General features: G+C 40.2%; 2 protein-coding genes across 19 annotated transcripts in view; one reads left to right on the forward strand and one right to left on the reverse strand.

Annotated features, from left to right (window-relative positions):
• Positions 1 to 10,762, forward strand: part of CRACD (capping protein inhibiting regulator of actin dynamics) — a 278,246-nt gene extending 267,484 nt beyond the window's left edge. For all 7 annotated transcript variants that reach the window (XM_009207055.4, XM_017958805.3, XM_021938599.2 and 4 more), the window contains 3 exons: positions 4,667 to 4,857; positions 5,406 to 5,568; positions 8,952 to 10,762. In XM_009207055.4, coding sequence (XP_009205319.2) covers positions 4,667 to 4,857; positions 5,406 to 5,568; positions 8,952 to 9,112 — 515 coding nt within the window. In that variant the 3' untranslated portion in view covers positions 9,113 to 10,762. The remainder of the gene's footprint in view (positions 1 to 4,666; positions 4,858 to 5,405; positions 5,569 to 8,951) is intronic.
• A 135-nt stretch (positions 10,763 to 10,897) lies between these two features.
• The window catches only part of AASDH (aminoadipate-semialdehyde dehydrogenase), a 47,532-nt gene continuing 39,676 nt past the window's right edge, over positions 10,898 to 18,753 (reverse strand). For 9 of the 12 annotated variants that reach the window (XM_009207047.4, XM_009207048.4, XM_009207045.4 and 6 more), the window contains 3 exons: positions 18,474 to 18,596; positions 17,742 to 17,873; positions 10,898 to 13,783 (listed from right to left, as the gene is read on the reverse strand). In XM_009207047.4, the coding sequence (XP_009205311.2) occupies positions 13,394 to 13,783; positions 17,742 to 17,873; positions 18,474 to 18,596 (645 nt within the window). In that variant the 3' untranslated portion in view covers positions 10,898 to 13,393. The remainder of the gene's footprint in view (positions 13,784 to 17,741; positions 17,874 to 18,473; positions 18,597 to 18,753) is intronic. The other 3 variants (XM_031664468.1, XM_031664467.1, XM_031664469.1) reach the window with 1 other exon arrangement.

The following is an 18,753-nucleotide window of genomic DNA, read 5'->3' on the forward strand; positions in this document are numbered from 1 at the left end:
AGACCATTTCTCCCTAATGATTTCTATTTGTCCTGCTGGATTAGGGGCCCAATTTTGGTTTTGCCACTAGCGTTTGTGGCACTGGCTTTCATGGTATCTGCAAAGTCTCTTTCACAGCCTTGTCTGCTATGTTACTTGCCTTTTCCAAAGAAGTCATGCTTCTGCTCACTTCCTTCTCTGAGGGCTGTCCCCTTGACTATTACAATTTTCTTCCCAAATCTCTTACTGTCCCTGTTTTCCTTCCCAGTGGAGCCAGTGAGGACGGATTCTGGGCTGTCACACTCTGCTATTTGAATTTTTCCTGATTCCATACAGAAATAGCCTGAAAGCAAGAATCAGTCTCCATTCATTGGGGTTTTGTTACGCAGCTTGCTGCTGTAGGCCAGGACTGGCCAAATTTGTTTGACTGAACACCCCATCAGGATAAAAATGTTAGGCAAGGACCTCCAATTTATTGGTTGATTGTATACATGTAGTACCATTGTCAGCTAAAACCCCTGGAGCACCAGCTACATTTACACTTAACAACAGTGGATCTAAATCTGCAATTGCAAATCATGGTGCTATTTTTTATTCCCTTTGGCCAACTTCTTGTTGGATCTGATTTCTTTGGAAATAGCAGGCAAAGAGCTCATCAGCTCTGCTATTTTCTCATACTTGTATTATTAGTAGTATATTTTCTGCGGGACTTTCTTTGTGCCATATCCCATTTGTCCATTGTGGAAGGGATCATTTAGTTAAAAGGAGACATAAACTCGCCAAGCTGCAGAACCTCCCACATGCTACCTTCAAGAACCATTGAGAACAAAAAGTGCCCACCGCATGCAGCCCCACATAGCCTTCCCAGCTTCCCTGGAGATTCTTTAAACATACCATTTGTTATAGATAGCCTTTGAATATATGGGCGATGGGGTCACTGCCAGTCAGGGTACTAAGTATTTAAAAAGCTTGATTTTGGCCAGGCGTGATGGCTCACGCCTATAATCCCAGCACTTTGGGAGGCTGAGGTGGGCAGATTGCTTTAGCCTACCAGGAGTTGAGGACCAGCTTGGCAATGTGGTGAAACCCCGTCTCTACAAAAAATACAAAAATTAGCTGGGCATGACGCACACCTGTGGTCCCAGCTACTTGGGAGGCTGAGGTGGGAGGATTGCTTGAGCCTAGTAGATCGAGGCTGCAGTGAGCTGCGATCTCACCACTGCTCTCCAACCTGGGTGACAGAGTGAGACCCTGTCTCAAAAAAAACAAACAAACGAACTTGATTTTGTTTTTATCCTTACATTTAAAAACAGAGAAATAGAAATTCTAATCTTTCTTTCTTAACTCCAGTAAATTGCCTTTCACATTTCCTGTGACATAGGCAACTTTTTGGAGACCAGTGCTTTATAAAGAGGTCTGCATTCCCAAGTCTGGGGCCAGTAAGGACAAATATGTAGGTTTGTAGGATGTTGACTCTGAATCTACCTGATGAGATTAAAACAGCAATGATAATCCCCGTGTGCTTGTACTATAAATGCTTTCAGGCTAGGCACGGTGGCTCACACTATAATCCTACAGTTTGGGAGGCCAAGGCAGGCAGATCACTTGAGGCAAGGAGTTCAAGATCAGCCTGGCCAACATGGTGAAACCCTGTCTCTACTAAAAATGCAAAAAATTAGCCAGGTGTGGTGGTGGGCACCTGTAATCCCAGCTACTCGGAGGCTGAGGCAGATTATGCAATTGACTATCTTTCAAAACCTTGACTGTAATAAGAGATTTTACTGTGTTTGGATGATTTCAACACTAGTCATCCTTTGTGCTTCATCATTTACAAAGTTATTACATCATCTCTTTCGGTGCTCACAGCACACAGATAGGTAGGTAATCTTGGCTGCATTTTATAGACATGGACAGCAGTATCTGAAAAGTTGAGTGACTACTTGCCTGCTCCCCACAGTGGTAATGATGACACATGGAGGAGTTCTTTCCTAGGCTAAGTGATATTCCGTTATCACAGCCCCACCATAGTGATGGTCCAGTGTTGAAGCTTCTGAATGTATACTCTATGGTATGGGTGACTTCGCCATCTTTGGTGCCTCACATGGAGGTGGGAGGCCCTTCCATCAACTTCATAAAATAATAGCAGTAAACCTTCATGATCCCAAAGCAACCTCTACTTTGGTAGCAAAGACCTGTCAGGCACTGGCCTCCCCCTAAGGTGGACTCAGTTGTATATAAACTGGATCTGAATTCCACATTGTGGTCTTTCACTGCCATGTCTTGTGCTTCTAAGAGAACCTCTGTAATGATCTGGGTCCCTTTTTGTCACTGAATCCCAGTTGAGCTAAGCCTGGTCAGTGGACATTTCTCCTACCAATTTTGCCAAATGCAACATCTTGTCTTTGCTGTCTTTTCATTTTCTTTGGTGTTGGTAGATTTCTGCTGGTCTCTGAGGTTCTGCATAGCGGTTGTGGAGGATAAACAGTTTTATTCTTCTTCTCCCATTTTTGAGAAGTGTCAAGAGAAGCACTTGTGGGACCTGGCATTGGGGTGAAACACTGAGATGAAGGAGACCCCCCAAGGCCCCCTCAGCTTCTGCATCCACATTGCACCTAGCTGTTCCAGTACTGCAACCACCATCTTCCCTCCTCCTCCTACCCAGAGATTTCTTTTTTCAAATTAGTCAATTATACATTTCATTCCTAATACTTTAAAGGCATTTTGACCCTTGCAGTAAACAATAGTCTAAGTTGTTGGCAGCAAACTGGCTGGTTGTTTTAGTGACCTTCCCAAACAAGTTCAGATTCAATATTTAGCCAGCATCAGAATTCCCTTTGGTATAATAGCTTTCTGTAGAAATCATTTAGATCTTGGCAACTTGGCTTTTAGAAGTTTTCTAAAGAAGTGTTACAGGGACCTGAAGTAAAAAAACAGAAATCATTAAGTTTCACTGTAAAGCAGAATGTTTGAGGTGATGAATTGTTTTTGATTTTCTGGTTAACTAAAGATGAATCAAAAACTCTTTGAATTTCAGTTTTGTTTTAAAATATTTCTAAGAGGTGTCAGTTTTATTTTCTGTGCTAGATCATAACTTAATTGTTATTTGATGATTTAGGGATATTGCAGTGCCCTAGGCTCATTATAAATATGAATTATCTTTGTACAGCATTATAGATCTAAAGAATATAGAAAAATAAGCAGAATCTGCCCCCTGTTCCTTTTTGCTTGAATTTCTAATTTGAATTTATTTTCTCATCATTGCTGTTTCTTTTCATCCTGGAGTACAATATAAAATCCAGTTGACTGAGAGCCTTGGAAGTAAGTTTCTGGACTACCAAAGGGTAAATTTCTATTGGATTTCAAAAACAATACTATAGTGAGCCCCTTTCCTTTGAGATTTCGATTCAACAACTGATTATCTCTGAACATGCGTAATTTTTACTTGAAGGAGAAGGAGATTCTTGTCTCTTAGGCGTATAAGAACAGCTCACTTTTGTAGTGACCAGGATTTGCCAGGAACTGTTGTAAATGTTCTGGTTCCCAGGATCTCTTTTAATTTTCATGGCAACCCAATAAGGCATGCGCCATTTTCATCTCCACTTTCTAGATTAGAAAACTAAAGCTTAGAGAAGTTAAGTAGTTTTTGTAAGATCATCAAAGATCAAATCCAGGTCTGCTCAATTTCAGAGCCTAGTGCTCAACCTGTCACACCAATCCCCTGTGAGGTATTCACCCCCAATTACATAGGTGAGACAGTCAACCATAAGAAAAACAGAGACTGAAGTCAGAAGTCCTATGTTCTAGCTTCAGAAGCCTGTGTACTAACTGCTGAGTGACCATGAGCATGGCACTTGGTGGCTGGAGTACTCACATCTATTAAATGAGGGTACTGGACCAAAATCATGGGCTTCCCACAGTGTTCCTCAGCTGCTCCATTAGGCAGAGTGGTGCCCCTTTTTCATCTTTCCAACTTTGGAGTTCCACGTAGTATGTTCTTTGAGGGGAAAACCATGGTTCCATGGCTAAAAATAAATTTCATTTAAAGCAGTTAATTAGGGCCGGGTGCAATGGCTCACGCTTGTAATCGTAGCACCTTGGGAGGCCAAGGCAGGTGGATCACTTAAGCTCAGGAGTTCAAGACCAGCCTGGCCAACATGGTGAAACCACGTCTCTACTAAAAATACAACAATTTGCCAGGTGTGGTTGCGGGCACCTGTAATCCCAGCTACTCGGGAGGTTGAGGCAGGAGAATTGCCTGAACCCAGGAGGCAGAGGTTGCAGTGTGCCAAGATTGTACCACTGCTACAGCCTAGGTGACAGTTCAAAACTCTGTCTCAAAAAAAAAAAAAAAGGAATGAATCAAAAAAAGAACAATGAACCAAATACCTATCTGGATCCCCTGGAGGCCTGAGATTTTATGACCCTGGAGATTTATTTTAGTTTTTTCTAACGGAGTAATTTCTTCCATTTCGAGGGAAGACAAATGCCCTTGTTTTTCTGGTGATCAAACATGTTACCTTCCCACCCAGTGGAGCCACTCAGGCATCAGCACAGAGTTTGTGCTAGGAAGGGGCCAGCTGAATATGCCATAGGGTTATTAATATGTCACAAGTTTTAGGGGGTGAGGAACTGAGATAAGTCAGCAGTTAAGTTCACTGTAAACCGGCCTTTGTCTTGTTCCCTACAGAGAAGCCAATGCTTCAGAGCAGGCACTCCTTAGATGGCTCCAAACTTACAGAGAAAGTGGAAACTGCTCAGCCGCTTTGGATAACATTAGCACTGCAAAAGCAAAAGGGGTTTCGGGAGCAGCAGGCGACACGGGAGGAGAGGAAGCAAGCCAGAGAGGCCAAACAGGCAGAAAAGCTCTCCAAAGAAAATGTGAGTAGCCTGGGCTTTAGCTGTGATTTTGCCTTCCTGAGCTTAGCTCTCTTTTCAGTCACAAGGATACAAAACAAAAGGCTAGCTGGGCTGGTGGAAAGTACTTAGAGAGGGCTGAGCAGTAAATAAACTGACCACCATTAAACCAGGGAAGCATTTTCAGTGTGAAATTGGATTTGATTTCTTTATACTCTTAGGTTAACCTGATTTGCCATAATCCATGATGTGCTTACAGCAGTGATATACAAGTTACATGAGAAACAAACTTTTTGCAAGGAAACCAGGAGTCTTATTCCGTGGCCTGATGTTACGGTCAGTTTGGTGGGACTTTTCTGGGAAAGTAACTTTCCCTATTAGGCACACTGGCTCTGAGCTGCTCCCTCACCGGGAGCCGTGGGTGAGCATACATGGCGCATACATGTAATCCAGCCCACCGTTGGAAGCAGAGGTCAGGGGCTGGCAGGCAGAAGCCCAGAAGGCCTGCAGGGTCAGTCTTTCCATGTCTTAGGTTGAAAACATGCTTCCCATGACTGTCTCTGCCCACGCAGGTCAGTGTCAGCCCGCAGCCTGGAAGCAGCAGTGTCAGCAGAGCAGGTTCCCTGCACAAGTCCACTGCTCTGCCGGAAGAGAAGAGGCCCGAGACTGCAGTGTCCAGGCTTGAGCGCAGAGAACAGCTGAAAAAGGCCAACACTCTTCCTACGTCTGTGACAGGTAGAGAGCAGGTCCATTGTTTTGTAACTGTAGTTCCAGGTTTCTCTTTGTAGAGCGTGCTTTATATCCTACAGTGTAATGACTAGCAGAGCACCTCAAGCATTTCAAAGCACAGGCTGTCTGATAACCTCATTCATAAATGTTGACACTGATTAAGCTCTTGATAAAGACCACCAGGAACTCACCCACTATCAGTGGTGTGTTGGTGAATACTTAACAGTTAGCTCTTGAGGGGGTGGAGAGACCTTTGTTTGGAGCATCTTCAATTTCTCTGTGTAAATAGAGAACCCTGGCCAGTTCAAAGCTGTTATACCAATATGATGTCAGCTGGCTCTCTACATTTGTGAACGTTTAGCACGGCAGTATGAGCCATCTCCAGCACCCTGTGCCTATATTCTGACAAAGTTGGGTTTATTAACTTACAGAAGAACCTTCTAAACAAGGGAAGAGACAAAATTATAATAGGACTTGGGGTAAAGGGTGAAGTTTAGGTAAAATTTAAATGGAGTAGCGTTTTAATAAGTCAGATCAAAGCCATGGTGTACATAAAGGAGATAATATGAAGACTGAGCTGAAAAGTGTGTTCAGGCTTCTGTTTCCTTTAAAACTACAAAGTTAAGATAAATGTTTGAAATGTTTGAGGTCATGGATATCCAACTTACCCTGATTGATCATTACACATTATTTACATGTATTAAAATGCCACATGTACCCCCAAAATATATACAAGTATGGTGTGTGTGTGTGTGTGTGTGTGTATATATATACCAATTTTAAAAATACAGAAAAGAAAGATAAATGTGGGCCAGGTATGGTGGCTCATGCCTGTAATCCCATCACTTTGGGAAGCCAAGGCAGGCAGATTGCTTGAGCCCAGAAGTTGGAGATTAGCCTGGGCAACATGGCAAAACCCTGTCTCTACTAAAAATACAAAAATTAGCCAGGTGTGGTGGTGCATACCTGTAGTCCCACCTATTTGGGAGGCTGAGGTGGGAAGATTGCTTGAACCCAGGAAGTGGAGGTTGCAGTGAGCCAAGATTGTGCCACTGCACTCCAGCCCGAGCGACAGTGTGTCTCAAAAACAACAAAAACAGAAAAGATAAATGTGTAAAATGTTGTATCTGAAAACTGCTACCCGGAGCTCTGCACCTGGGTTGGAAATGGAAACTACATCTCTATGTCATGGTGACACTTGGCTGAGATGCTCCAGGCAAAAGTGAAATGGTCTGTTCTCACTGATGTGATTTCACGCAGCAGGTTTCTGATAGTCTGTGACTTTACAGAGTAAGGTTTCTCAGCACAGTGTCCTTGATGTTAATTAACAACAGCAGTTTTTATATGTTCATGACGTGTAAGAGATGTACACATTTAGAAAATATTCTTTATTTGGTTAAAAGGTAAAATGATGTAATATATCCAACTATCTTCTTATTACCAATCACTTGGAGGATGGATGACTCTGAACAGGCTCCCTCCCAGGGGTTAATAGGGCATCCGTTTTCCCCACTAGGCTCCACTATTCCCCAAAGGGCGTCTAATCTCTAGACCCAGGCTTTTCTATGCCGTGGCTCCCTCAGGTCAGGAGATATTAAGAGGTCTCACTATTAAAGATATATTTACTACTGGTGACGGAAGGAAGCTTTCTATTTGTTTTTTTAGTTTTGTTTGGCATTTTGGGTGGGGGACAGAATCTTGCTCTGTTGCCCATGCTGGAGTATGATGGCGCCATCTCGGCTCACTGCAGCCTCCGCCTCCTGGGTTCAAGCAATTCTTCTGCCTCATCCTCCCAAGTAGCTGGGAGTATAGGCACACGCCACCACACCCAGCTAATTTTTGTATTTTTAGCAGAGACAGGGTTTCACCATGTTGGCCAGGCTAGTCTCGAACTCTTGACCTCAAGTGATCCGCCCACCTCGGCCTCCCAAAGTGCTGAGATTACAGACATGAGCCACCATGCCTGGCTTAAAGCTTTATATTTGAAAACCACTTTAGATTGCTGTGTAATTTCTTAAGAACCTCATAGGCATTATATCATTTGATTTTACTTATAGGAATTAAGGGTTCTACCTGTTAGAACTAGAAAGAGAAAGAGTGAGAAAAAGAGAGAGAATGAGTTTCTTTCAAAATAAAGTGAAAGCCCCAAAGTCAAAGAGATCAAATCTTTCTCTGCCTGATTTCTCAGAAGTACTAAAGGATTAATGCAACTCGGAGTGGCTCTAGCTTAATAAAGCAAGTCTTTATTCTGAAGTATTTCGTCTTCTCAGTCAGTATTTCCTGAGTTCTAGAAACATATGTGTAAGCCATTGCCATAGGCACTAAATATGACTCAAAGATAAAACAAGCACTCTCTCACATTAAGAAGCCTGTACACTCTAATAAAGAAAGTGATACGGTGCAAAGGAACTGTGAGACAAGGATGAAAGTCATGGGAGCTGGCAGGATCTGTGAGACTCAGAGATAGAGGCACCCAGTGGATGCTTTTGTGGGGACAGTAGCTTTTTTTTTTTGAAGCGGAGTGTCACTCTGTCATCCATGCTGGAGCATGCAGTGGTGTGATCTTGGTTCACTGCAACCTCTGCCTCCAGAGTTCAAGTGATTCTCCTGCCTCAGCCTCCCGAGTTGCTGGGATTACAGGCACCTGCCAACAAGCCTGGCTACTTTTTGTATTTTTAGTAAAGACAGGGTTTCACCATGTTGGCCAGGCTGGTCTCAAACTCCTGACCTCAAGTGATCCTCCTACCTTGACCTCCCAAAGTGCTGGGATTACAGGCGTGAGCCACCATGCCCGGCCAGGAAGGTAGCTTTTAACCTCACCAGCTTAATAGATCCAGTCTGCTGAGTTGATCTTTTTCTTCATGGGATTGACTGGGTATCATGCAGGCATAGCTTCTTTATACAGATTAGGCTTCTGGAAATTCTTTGAAATTAAAACTGACTGCTTTGGTTGTTGTAATTCTGTGTGCAAGAGTTATAAACACACAGCTTGCTTTCCTTCATTCTCCTCACTGAGGGAGTCCAGGAATTTGCCTGTCTGTGTTTCACTGGGTTTTCTTTTTTCTGTCTCACACTTCTGATAAATCAAAATATGGCTGGGGTGGGGGATGTTGGAGAGATGTTCATCACAGGATACAAAATTTCAGTTAGATAAGAGGAATATGTTCAAGAGACGTAAGAGAGTAGATTTTAAATGCTGTCACCACAAAAATGATAACTGTGAGGTTTTGTATATTTTAATTAGCTAGATTTAGCTATTTTGCAATGTATATATATTTCAAAACAATGTTGTACATGACAGATACATACAGTTTATCTGTTAATTAAAAAGAAAATTTATAATGTGACTCTGAACTTACTTTTTCCTTTTCCTTCAAAACAAAACCCAGTGGAGATCTCCGATTCGGCTCCCCCAGCGCCGCTAGTGAAAGAAGTCACCAAGAGGTTTTCCACCCCGGATGCTGCCCCCGTGTCAACAGAACCAGCCTGGCTGGCTTTGGCCAAAAGGAAAGCAAAGGCTTGGAGCGACTGTCCACAGATTATTAAGTAAAGAGTGACTCTCACCAATCCCTACTGCCGGTTATTGGCTCCTCTCTTGCCCTTTTTATTTATTTATTTTTTATATGGGGTAAAGAAATCAAGCTAGGGAAAAGAAGCATGTTTTATAGACTGTAAAATAATGTTTAGAAACTGAACTGGTGGTGTTCATTGTAAAGAGTGGATTTGCACAACCCTAGGTCCTGGTGCCTTGAGCTCCTCCTAGTTCTCAAGAGAAAATTCCGTCCACAGGACCACATGAAGCAAAATATCTAAGCTAAGAACTCCTCATGAGAGCCTGCCCATGCCCATTCCATGGCCTTGCACACACACCCACCCACACACCATTCAGAATATGTACTTTTGCCAACCTTTTGTAATGGTTTTTTGATTCTATGCACTAATTTTCTTTGTCCAAAACATTTACTCTACCATATGTGTGGGAATGTTTATCCTTTCTGCGGTAATGGTGAAAGGATCATATCTAGCTAAAAGCGAGAACACCCATTCTCCTGAATGCAGTGAGTAACTGGGAATCACAAGGAACATTCTGGCTCCCAACTGTGCCCATGTTAGTTTTCATGAGTTTTCCCCACTCTGAAGCTGTAACACAGAAGGCACATCCATTCACATTTTTACCACACTGTGGATTCATAGTGTGAGGCCCCGTTATTCCAATACCCTCCTTAAGGACATGTGAAGCATTTGGCCCAGCTGGCTCCCAGGGAACATTTTAATTTAATGTAGTGAAGAAAGGCAGTTCTAGATCAGAGCTACAAGTTTGCTTTCTGTCTCGAGAATCTCCATCTAGGGCAGTGGTTGTTACGATGTGTAGGCTCCCACCCAGGCCTACTCAATCAGAGCCTGTGCGGACTGGGCCAGGAATATGTATTCTGGCAAAAACTCTTCAGATCAATTCTGATAGATCCCAAAGATTAAGAACTTTGAGACAAACACTGATCCTAATGTAATCTAGTTTTTCAGACTTTGAAAGGGAGGCTCACTCACTCAAAAAGCAACAGTGAGACAGGAAAAATAATAAAACAACCCCCCAAGCCAGCCATTTATTACAAGAAACAACAGGTATTGACATTACATGTTTGAAAATTCCCTTTGGTCTTTAGGGAAAATTAACAGGAAGCCAAGATTTGGAGCCTTTGTAATAAAGACTTCCTGCAGAAAGTCTTTTCTTTACTATAATGAGTAATTCATATTTAGAGTCAAATGTCCAGTAGCATTTCTAATTTTGAGCATTCACCTTGCTACCTTTAAAAAACATCTGAGTTTTAAGTGGCCTTTTTATTATCATACACATGTGCATACAAAGAAGGGACTTGGCAGTTTAAAAGCTACATATATTCACTTTTATTTCCCTAAATTTACTTTACGTGAAACATAGACATACCAGCAAACTCACATATTGCTGGTGCTAACCTTATATTTCATAGTGTTGGCATATTCCCCTTTTCTTAGATTCTTACTCCAAAATATAGGTACACAGGTACACATCCTTTGCTCTGTGCAGAGGGAATTACATCCTTTTTCCTCTCCTACAAAAACATGCTTTATTAAGTATCCATCATTACTTTCCTTTATGCTCGCTCAATATGCAATGTGCTGTTATTCTACCATGTACCTTAAATAAAGGATGATGGCAAAGTTATTTACCATGTAGAAACCATTTTCTTTCTAGAAACAATGGCTCAGCCTCACTGTAGCAGCTGGCATGTGTGGTCAAGTGGATAGTTGTACTCTTGCAAGTTGGATTTAATATTATATATACTGGACCTTCAGACTGTTAAAAATCAATGTAACTTTTTTTTATTGCTGTGGCAAGCAATTAGTATTTCACTGCACGTCTTCCATACTCATGTTCATGTCTAAATCTTGTATGTAGGCATTTGTTAGTTCCAATGATTTCCTCACTAATATAACACTTTTCAATGGAAATGTTTCCACCTACAGCCCTGGAATGATAATGCTACAGTAATTCTTCTGAATTGACTTTTTCTTTCATCCTGTCAGCTTTGGACAATATCCCAATTATGGCAAGGAACAGGTGGGGAAATAAGATCAGTTACAAAAAATGGTAGATGTGTCAACTTTGTATTGGCTGGGATATCACTGTGCCCAAACAAAGTAGGCGAAATACCTCAGTTAAAATTTTTCCATCAAAGTCTTTAAAAGAAGAGTATACTGAAGAAAGGGCAGTCACAGTACTTACTTCTAACAGCTTCTACAGGGTACATGTTTAACATTTCATTTCAAAATCACCCCGAATTTGCACTAAATACCAATGAAGTGTTATTTTGCTTTAGTTGTGTTGCAGTCTTCAGAGCAACAAACTATGGGGAAATTCTGTAAAAACATATAAAAAGTTCAAGACTTTTTTTTAAATGAATGATTACTATGTTAAATGCAAGCTTTTTTTTTTTTTTTTTTTATTTAAACAAACACTTCTCCTGGCAAGGTTATAGATGATTAACCTCTGTTCATAGACTTATATATAAAACTAGAGGGTTTTTTGTTTACTTTTTTAATTTTTCAAGTGCAATTGTTTCTTACACAAACATTATTAATTACTATTAAATTATCATTTAGCCAGTTATCTGCAAATGTATAGTATGTATTGTCTCTTCTTGTGACATTTAGTTTAATTGCTTATTTTAAAGCAGAAACATTAGTTACAAGTGTCTTAATATTTTTACCAACAGTAAAGTTAGAGACAATGAAAATACCTTAGTGTGATTTTAATATAATTTGGATATTTGGTTGTATAAAGTTTTAATGTAAAATGTCCATTATTGAAGGGAAAAGATCTTTCAATAAAAAATACCCACGAGACCTTTGGCACTGATGGAATTTGATTTCGATGACTGTCTACAAAACAATCTCATTATATTTGCATAGCTTTTGTTGAACAAGAACAACTTCAAGGTGTTTTATTATATTTTTTACTAGGTATTTTTAGAGAAAAATAATGAACAGGGGCAAATAAAATGTTTGTCTCAATCCTAAATTGGAATTGAATGGTCTGGGTCTCAGACAAAAGGATTGTGCAGCCTCCTCACAGCATGGGCTACTCAGCAGAAGCAGCAGCTGAGAGCACGTGAGAATTTGCAGCTTATGGCCACACATCAGATATACTGACTTACAGGGCCAGACCCTGGTGAAATGAAAAGTGAGTTAGGCATGTGAGCACTTGCCTTGGCTGCCAGAAAACTTAGTAATCAAGAGAAATACTGTTTTAATGCAGTATTTTTAAAAAATCAAAATTAATGGAAAAAAAAAAAAACCAAACCCATTCCATGATGAGCAAAAGATCAAAATTTTAAGGAAAGGGCATTGCTAGGAACAATGAACGCCTGAAATCACCACGTATAAACATGAAATTGCACTGTGTGTGGGGCAGGGTGTGTGTGTATATTTTAGTCTACATTAGTATTTCATTAAAATAACTAAGGAACGTAATTCGATAACTAAATCCTGCCTTTGAAAACCTTTTGCCATGAATGGCAAATTCATGTAATAAATACCGTTTTTAATCCACCAAGTATATTCTGATCCTCCCCCGGCCCCCGCCGGGATCTTTTTTAAAGAAAAAAACATAAAATTAGCCTAATGTATTAGGGTTCTCCATAGAAACCTAGCGATTAGGAGAGATGTATTATGAAAACTGGCTTAAGTGATTATGGAGGCTGAGAAGTGCCACCATCTGCCATTTGCACACTGGAGACCCAGGAGAGTGGTCCAAAGGCTTCAGAACCAGGAGCTTTGATGTCCAAAGGAAGGAGCAGATGGATACATCTCAGCAAGAACAGAGCATTTGCCCCTCCTCTACCTTTTCGTTCCATTCAGGCCCTCATCAGCTTGAACGATGCCACCCACATTGGCACACTGGTGAGGGAGGACCTTCTTTACTCAGTCTACTGATTCAAATTCAAATGCTAATCTTTTCCAGAAACAGCCTCACAGACATACCCAGAAATAATGTTTTACCAGCTATCCGAGCATCCCTTAGCCAGTCAAGCTGACATATAAAGTTAACCATCACACCTAATTAAACAAAAGTGCTACTAAATATATTGATGTGTTTTGTTCTCTCTTTGTAAAAGCTTCTGTTGTTCCTATGGGAAGTAAAATATAGTTGTTCTCCAACCAGGTGTAGTAGACAAGTGTCCGTTTCTTAGCCAAAATATAATCTTTAATTTAAATAAGACTATCCAAATGCTCTATAATGGTAAAATATTTTCAAACATCTCACATTTGTTATATAAATAAGGACTGTATTTGATTATTTTTTATTGCCACCTAATAAATCCAGACAATAAACATAATTATCTCTACACCCAATAATGAGCATTGATTCCAGGACCACAGGAGAAGAGAAGACTTCTCCAGGAAGTTCATAAACACTTTGCAGTTGTCCACTCTGAGATTCCAAGATCCACAGTTTCCCATCAGTAGATGCTGCTGCCAGCAACATTTCATTGCTGCTGTTGCAGTTATGGAAAGCAAACGGTGTTGCATAGACCCTTGAAGTAGTTTCAAATTTCCACTGCAGGTGACCTTTCATGTTACAACAGTAGACAAAGCAATCATGGGAACCAAAAAATATTTTTTGCTCTGATGATGAGGTACACGGGGATGAAAAGATTGGTCCACTGGTACAGAACTGCCAAACCTATAACAAGTAATAAAAATAAATATAATTCATTCATCTAATTGCTCCAATTCTCCCTTAAAGCTCTATGAGGTTCTTAATGCAAATCTAAGAGATATAGGCTATTTGAATGGTAACTATACACAGACAAAATGGCTTTTTCTGAAAAGTAGCACTCTCACACTAGATCTCTGTCCCAGTGGTAAAATCTAAAATCTAAAACAAAATATACTGAAATGTTGTTACCATGTGATTCATTGCCGTGCATAAGTAAAATTAATTTTGAGCTCCAAGAGTTAGTATTATTCAGAGACACTGAGTTCAAAGGTAAAACTACATTGAGTTTTCAATATATCTTTTTTTTTTTTTTTTTTTTGAGATGGAGTCTTGCTCCATTGCCCAGGCTAGAGTGCAGTGGCACGATCTCGGCTCACTGCAACCTCTGCCTACCGGGTTCAAGTGATTCTCCCACCTCAGCCTCCTGAGTAGCTAGGACTACCAGCGCGTGCCACCATACCCAGCTAATTTTTTGTGTTTTTAGCAGAGTTGAGGTTTCACCATGTTAGCCAGGATGGTCTCGATCTCCTGACCTCGTGATCCGCCCACCTCGGCCTCCCAAAGTGTAGGGATTACAGGCATGAGCCACCACACCCAGCCTTAAATGTATCTTATTTGAAACTGGGTCAGGTGAGGTGTTTCATGCCTGTAATCCCAGCATTTTGGGAGGCCAAGGCAGGTGGATCACCTGCAGTCAGGAGTTCAAGACCAGCCCGGCCAACATGGTGAATCCCCGTCTCTATTAAAAATACAATAATTAGCCGGGTGTGGTGGCAGGCACCTCTAGTCCCAGCTACTGGGAGGGTGAGGTGGAAGAACCACTTGAACCTGGGAGGCGGAGGTTGCAGTGAGCCAAGATCATGCTACTGCACTCCACCCTGGGCGATACAGTGAGACATTTTTCTCCAAAAAAAAAAAAAATGTGAGACCAGTTTTCAATGTATCTTATTACAAACTATATATTCTTTTTTCCAAATGTAGGAAAAAAGAATTAATTGTGCTGAAAGGAAGAGTTTATGGGCAATGATAAAAAGTTGTAAGTTGTGGCCGGGCACGGTGGCTCACACCTGTAATCCCAACACTTTGAGAGGCCAAGGTGGGTGGATCACCTGAGGTCAGGAGTTTGAGACCAGCCTGGCCAACATGGTGAAACCTCGTCTCTACTAAAAATACAAAAATTAGCTAGGCGTGGTGGTACACACCTGTAATCCTAGCTACACAGGAGGCTGAGGCAGGAGAATGGCTCTAACCCAGGAGGCAGAGGTTTCAGTGAGCCAAAATCGTGCCAGTGCACTCTAGCCTGGGCAACAGAGCGAGACTCCATCTCAAAAAATAAAATAAAAAAAAATAAAATTCATATGAAACCAAAAAAGACCCAGAATAGCCAAAGCAATATTGGGTAAAAAGAACAAAGCTGGAGGCATCACAGTGACTGACTTCAAAATAAGGCTAAATTAGCCAAAATGGCACTGTATTGGTATAAAAAATAGATAGCTCAATGTAATAGAATAGAGAACCTAGAAATAAATCCAAGTAGTTACAGCCAACTGAGATTTGAGAAAGGTGTCAAAAATACGCAATGGGGAATGGCCACCCTCTTCAATAAATGGTGCTGGGAAAATTGGATCTCTACATGCAGAAGAATAAACCAGACTCCTCGCTCTCACTGTATATACAAATAAACTCGAGATGGATTAAAGACTTAAATATAAGACCCAAAACTAGTTAAAACTCCTAGAAGAAAACATAAGGGAATCACTTCAGGACACTGGTCTAAGCAAAGCTTTCATGGCTAAGGCCTAAAACAAAAACAAAAATAGTTAAGTGGGACTATATTAAGCTAAAAAGCTTCTGCACAGTACAGGAAACAACAGAGTGAAGAGACAGCCTGTTGAATGGGAGAAAATATTTGCAAACTATTCATCCAACAAGGGACTAATATCTAGAATATGAGGAACTCGACACAACAGTAAACAAACAAGTCCTATTAAAAAGTGGGCAAGGGAGATGAACAGACATATCTCAAAAGAAAACATACAAATGGCTAACAGGTATATGAAAAAAACACTCAACATCACTAATGATCAGGGAAATGCAAATCAAAACCACAATGAGGTATCATCTTACCCAGTTAAAATGGCTGTTACAAAAAGAACATAACAAATGCTGGCAAGGATGTGGAGAAAAAGGAACTTACACTGCTAGTGGGTATGTAAATTAGTGTAGTCATCATGGAAAACAGTATGGAGATTTCTCAAAAAACTAAGGAGAGAACTATCATATCCAACAGTCCTACTACTATTTACCCAAAGACAAGAAATCAGTATATCAAAGAGACAACCTGCACTCCCATCTCCCATGTTTACTGCAGCACTATTCACAAGAGCAAAGATACGGAATAAACTTAAGTGGATAAAGAAAATGTATACATAGATGAAGTGAAATACTATTAGGCCATAAAAAACAAGGAAATCATGTCATTTGCAGCAACATGGATGGAACCGGAGACTTTTATCTTTTTTTTTTTTTTTCTTTTTTTGAGACAGAGTCTTGCTCTGTCGCCAGGCTGGAGTGCAGTGGCGCGATCTTGGCTCACTGCAACCTCTACCTCCCGGGTTCAAGCGATTCCCCTGCCTCAGTCTCCCAAGTAGCTGGGACTACAGGCGCACGCCACCATGCCCAGCTAATTTTTTTTTGTTTGTTTGTATTTTAGTAGAGACAGGATTTCACCATGTTGGCCAGGATGGTCTCGATCTCCTGACTTCGTGATCCTCCTGCCTCGGCCTCCCATAGTGCTGGGATTACAGGCGTGAGCCACCATGCCTGGCTATTGAAGATTTTTATCTTAAGTGAAATTAAGCCAGGCCCAGAAAGACAAATATTGCATGTTCTCACTCATGTGTGAGAGCTAAAAAAGTTGATCTCATGGAGGAAGAAAATGGAATATTAGAAGTTGGGGGCCGGGCATGGTAGCTCATGCCTGTAATCTCAGTACTTTGGGAGGCTGAGGCAGGTGGATCACTTGAGGTCAGGAGTTCGAGACCAGACTGGGCAACATGGTGAAACCCCATCTCTACTAAAAATACAAAAATTAGTCAGGCATGGCAGCATGCGCCTGTAGTCCCAGCTACTTGGGAGGCTGAGGCAGGAGAATTGCTTGAACCCAGGCCAGCCTGGTGACAGAGCAAGATTCTGTCTCAAAAAAAAGAAGAAGTTGCGGTGGGTTGGCTAATAAAAAAATAAAAACAGATTAATGAGTAAAAACATATAGTAAGAAAAAATAAGTTCCAATGTTCAATAGCAGAGTAGGATGACTATAGCCAACAACAATATGTTGTATATTTCAGAATAACTAAAAGAGAAGATGTGAAATGATCCCAACACATAGAAATGATAAGTACTCAAGGTGATGGACACCACAAACACACTGACTTAATCATTATACAGTCTATGCATGTAACAAAATATCACATATGTACCCCATAAATAGGTACAAATGTCTGTATCAATTAAAAGAAACCAGAGGTTTTATTTAAATTTTCATAATCTCAGTAGAAGTTATAATAAAACACGCTAAAAACTGGTAATATTTTTAAAAATTGGGGGAGAGAGATGACAAAAGAAGTGTAACAATGTTTGGGTAGAAATCTTTTAAATCTCCTATGTCTTCTTTAAAAAATTAAGAAATCCATGGCTTCACAATTAAAATAGAACTACTTCTCAACATCTCAACACCATGAGTTGAATAATGATGTTTAAAATGTTACTTCAGTTGTCACCATCTGCTTTGCCTTTGAGAAAAATAAATTTTTAAAAATACATAAATAGAACTATAGATATATAAAATTTCTTGTCCATTTTTATATATAAATTTATATAGATATATAAAATTTTATATATAAAAAATTTCTAGTTCTATTACCTGTTCTCCAAAGTGAGTAAAGCAGAGCAAATTCCCATCTACACAGCCAATACAAACATACTGTGAGCAACATCGTGGGGAAGAGAAGAGTGGTTTTCCACAGGAATGTTTCCAAATAATGTTCCCAGTAGCCTGTCACAGGAAAAAGCAATTCACAGCATTTTACATCATCCTACTAATCAGTTACCCTTTAAAAAACAAACTCATAATCTCCTAGGGGTAGAACTAAAATAGCAGAAAACGCTATAGGGGTAAGCAGACATAAATGAAGCTGGTATACATATATTAAATCAATCAGTGCTATTTATGAGAACTAGGAAAAAGGCTTGCAATAAAACCAGCAAAGAAAAACACTAGCACCTAAGAGCTATCCCTATGATGGACATAAAGTTCTTAATATGATGAAAAAAATTCTGTCAATTTTGAACCCAGGAGGCGGAGGCTGCAGTGAGCCGAGATCGCACCACTGCACTCCAGCCTGGGCAACACAGCAAGACTCTGTCAAAAAAAAAAAAATATATATATATATATATATACACACACACACATACAGGAATTTAAATTTTCTTATCTTTCTAGATCTCGTATCAATCATTTTTAATGAATTCTAGTTTGGTGTATGTGGACTACTATAACTGAAAACTACTCAAACTTTCAGAGCTCAAAGCAAAAATTTCAAAAATTTAAAGAAAAGATAGGTAATAAAATCAATATGTATTATTTTATGCCTACAGGATTTACAGCCAGTAAAAGTCCTCCCAATGTAGCAAAATACAAATGATGTGGAATCGGGTTCAAACACGGAGAGGAAAAGACAGTTCCTCCACATTTTGACTTCCAAACACACTTCTTTCTCTGCAAATAAGAAAACAAATTAATTTGTTTTTGCTGATGGTTAACAAATCCATATATCCTACCCTTCATGATATTATGTCTGTTTAGTTAACATACGTTCTTATCTTTAGTATAAAATACATGCCTATTGTGGAGAATCAGATTAATATAAAGACAA

The sequence above is a fragment of the Papio anubis genome, chromosome 3, assembly GCF_008728515.1.
Source record: "Papio anubis isolate 15944 chromosome 3, Panubis1.0, whole genome shotgun sequence".
NCBI lineage: Eukaryota > Metazoa > Chordata > Mammalia > Primates > Cercopithecidae > Papio > Papio anubis.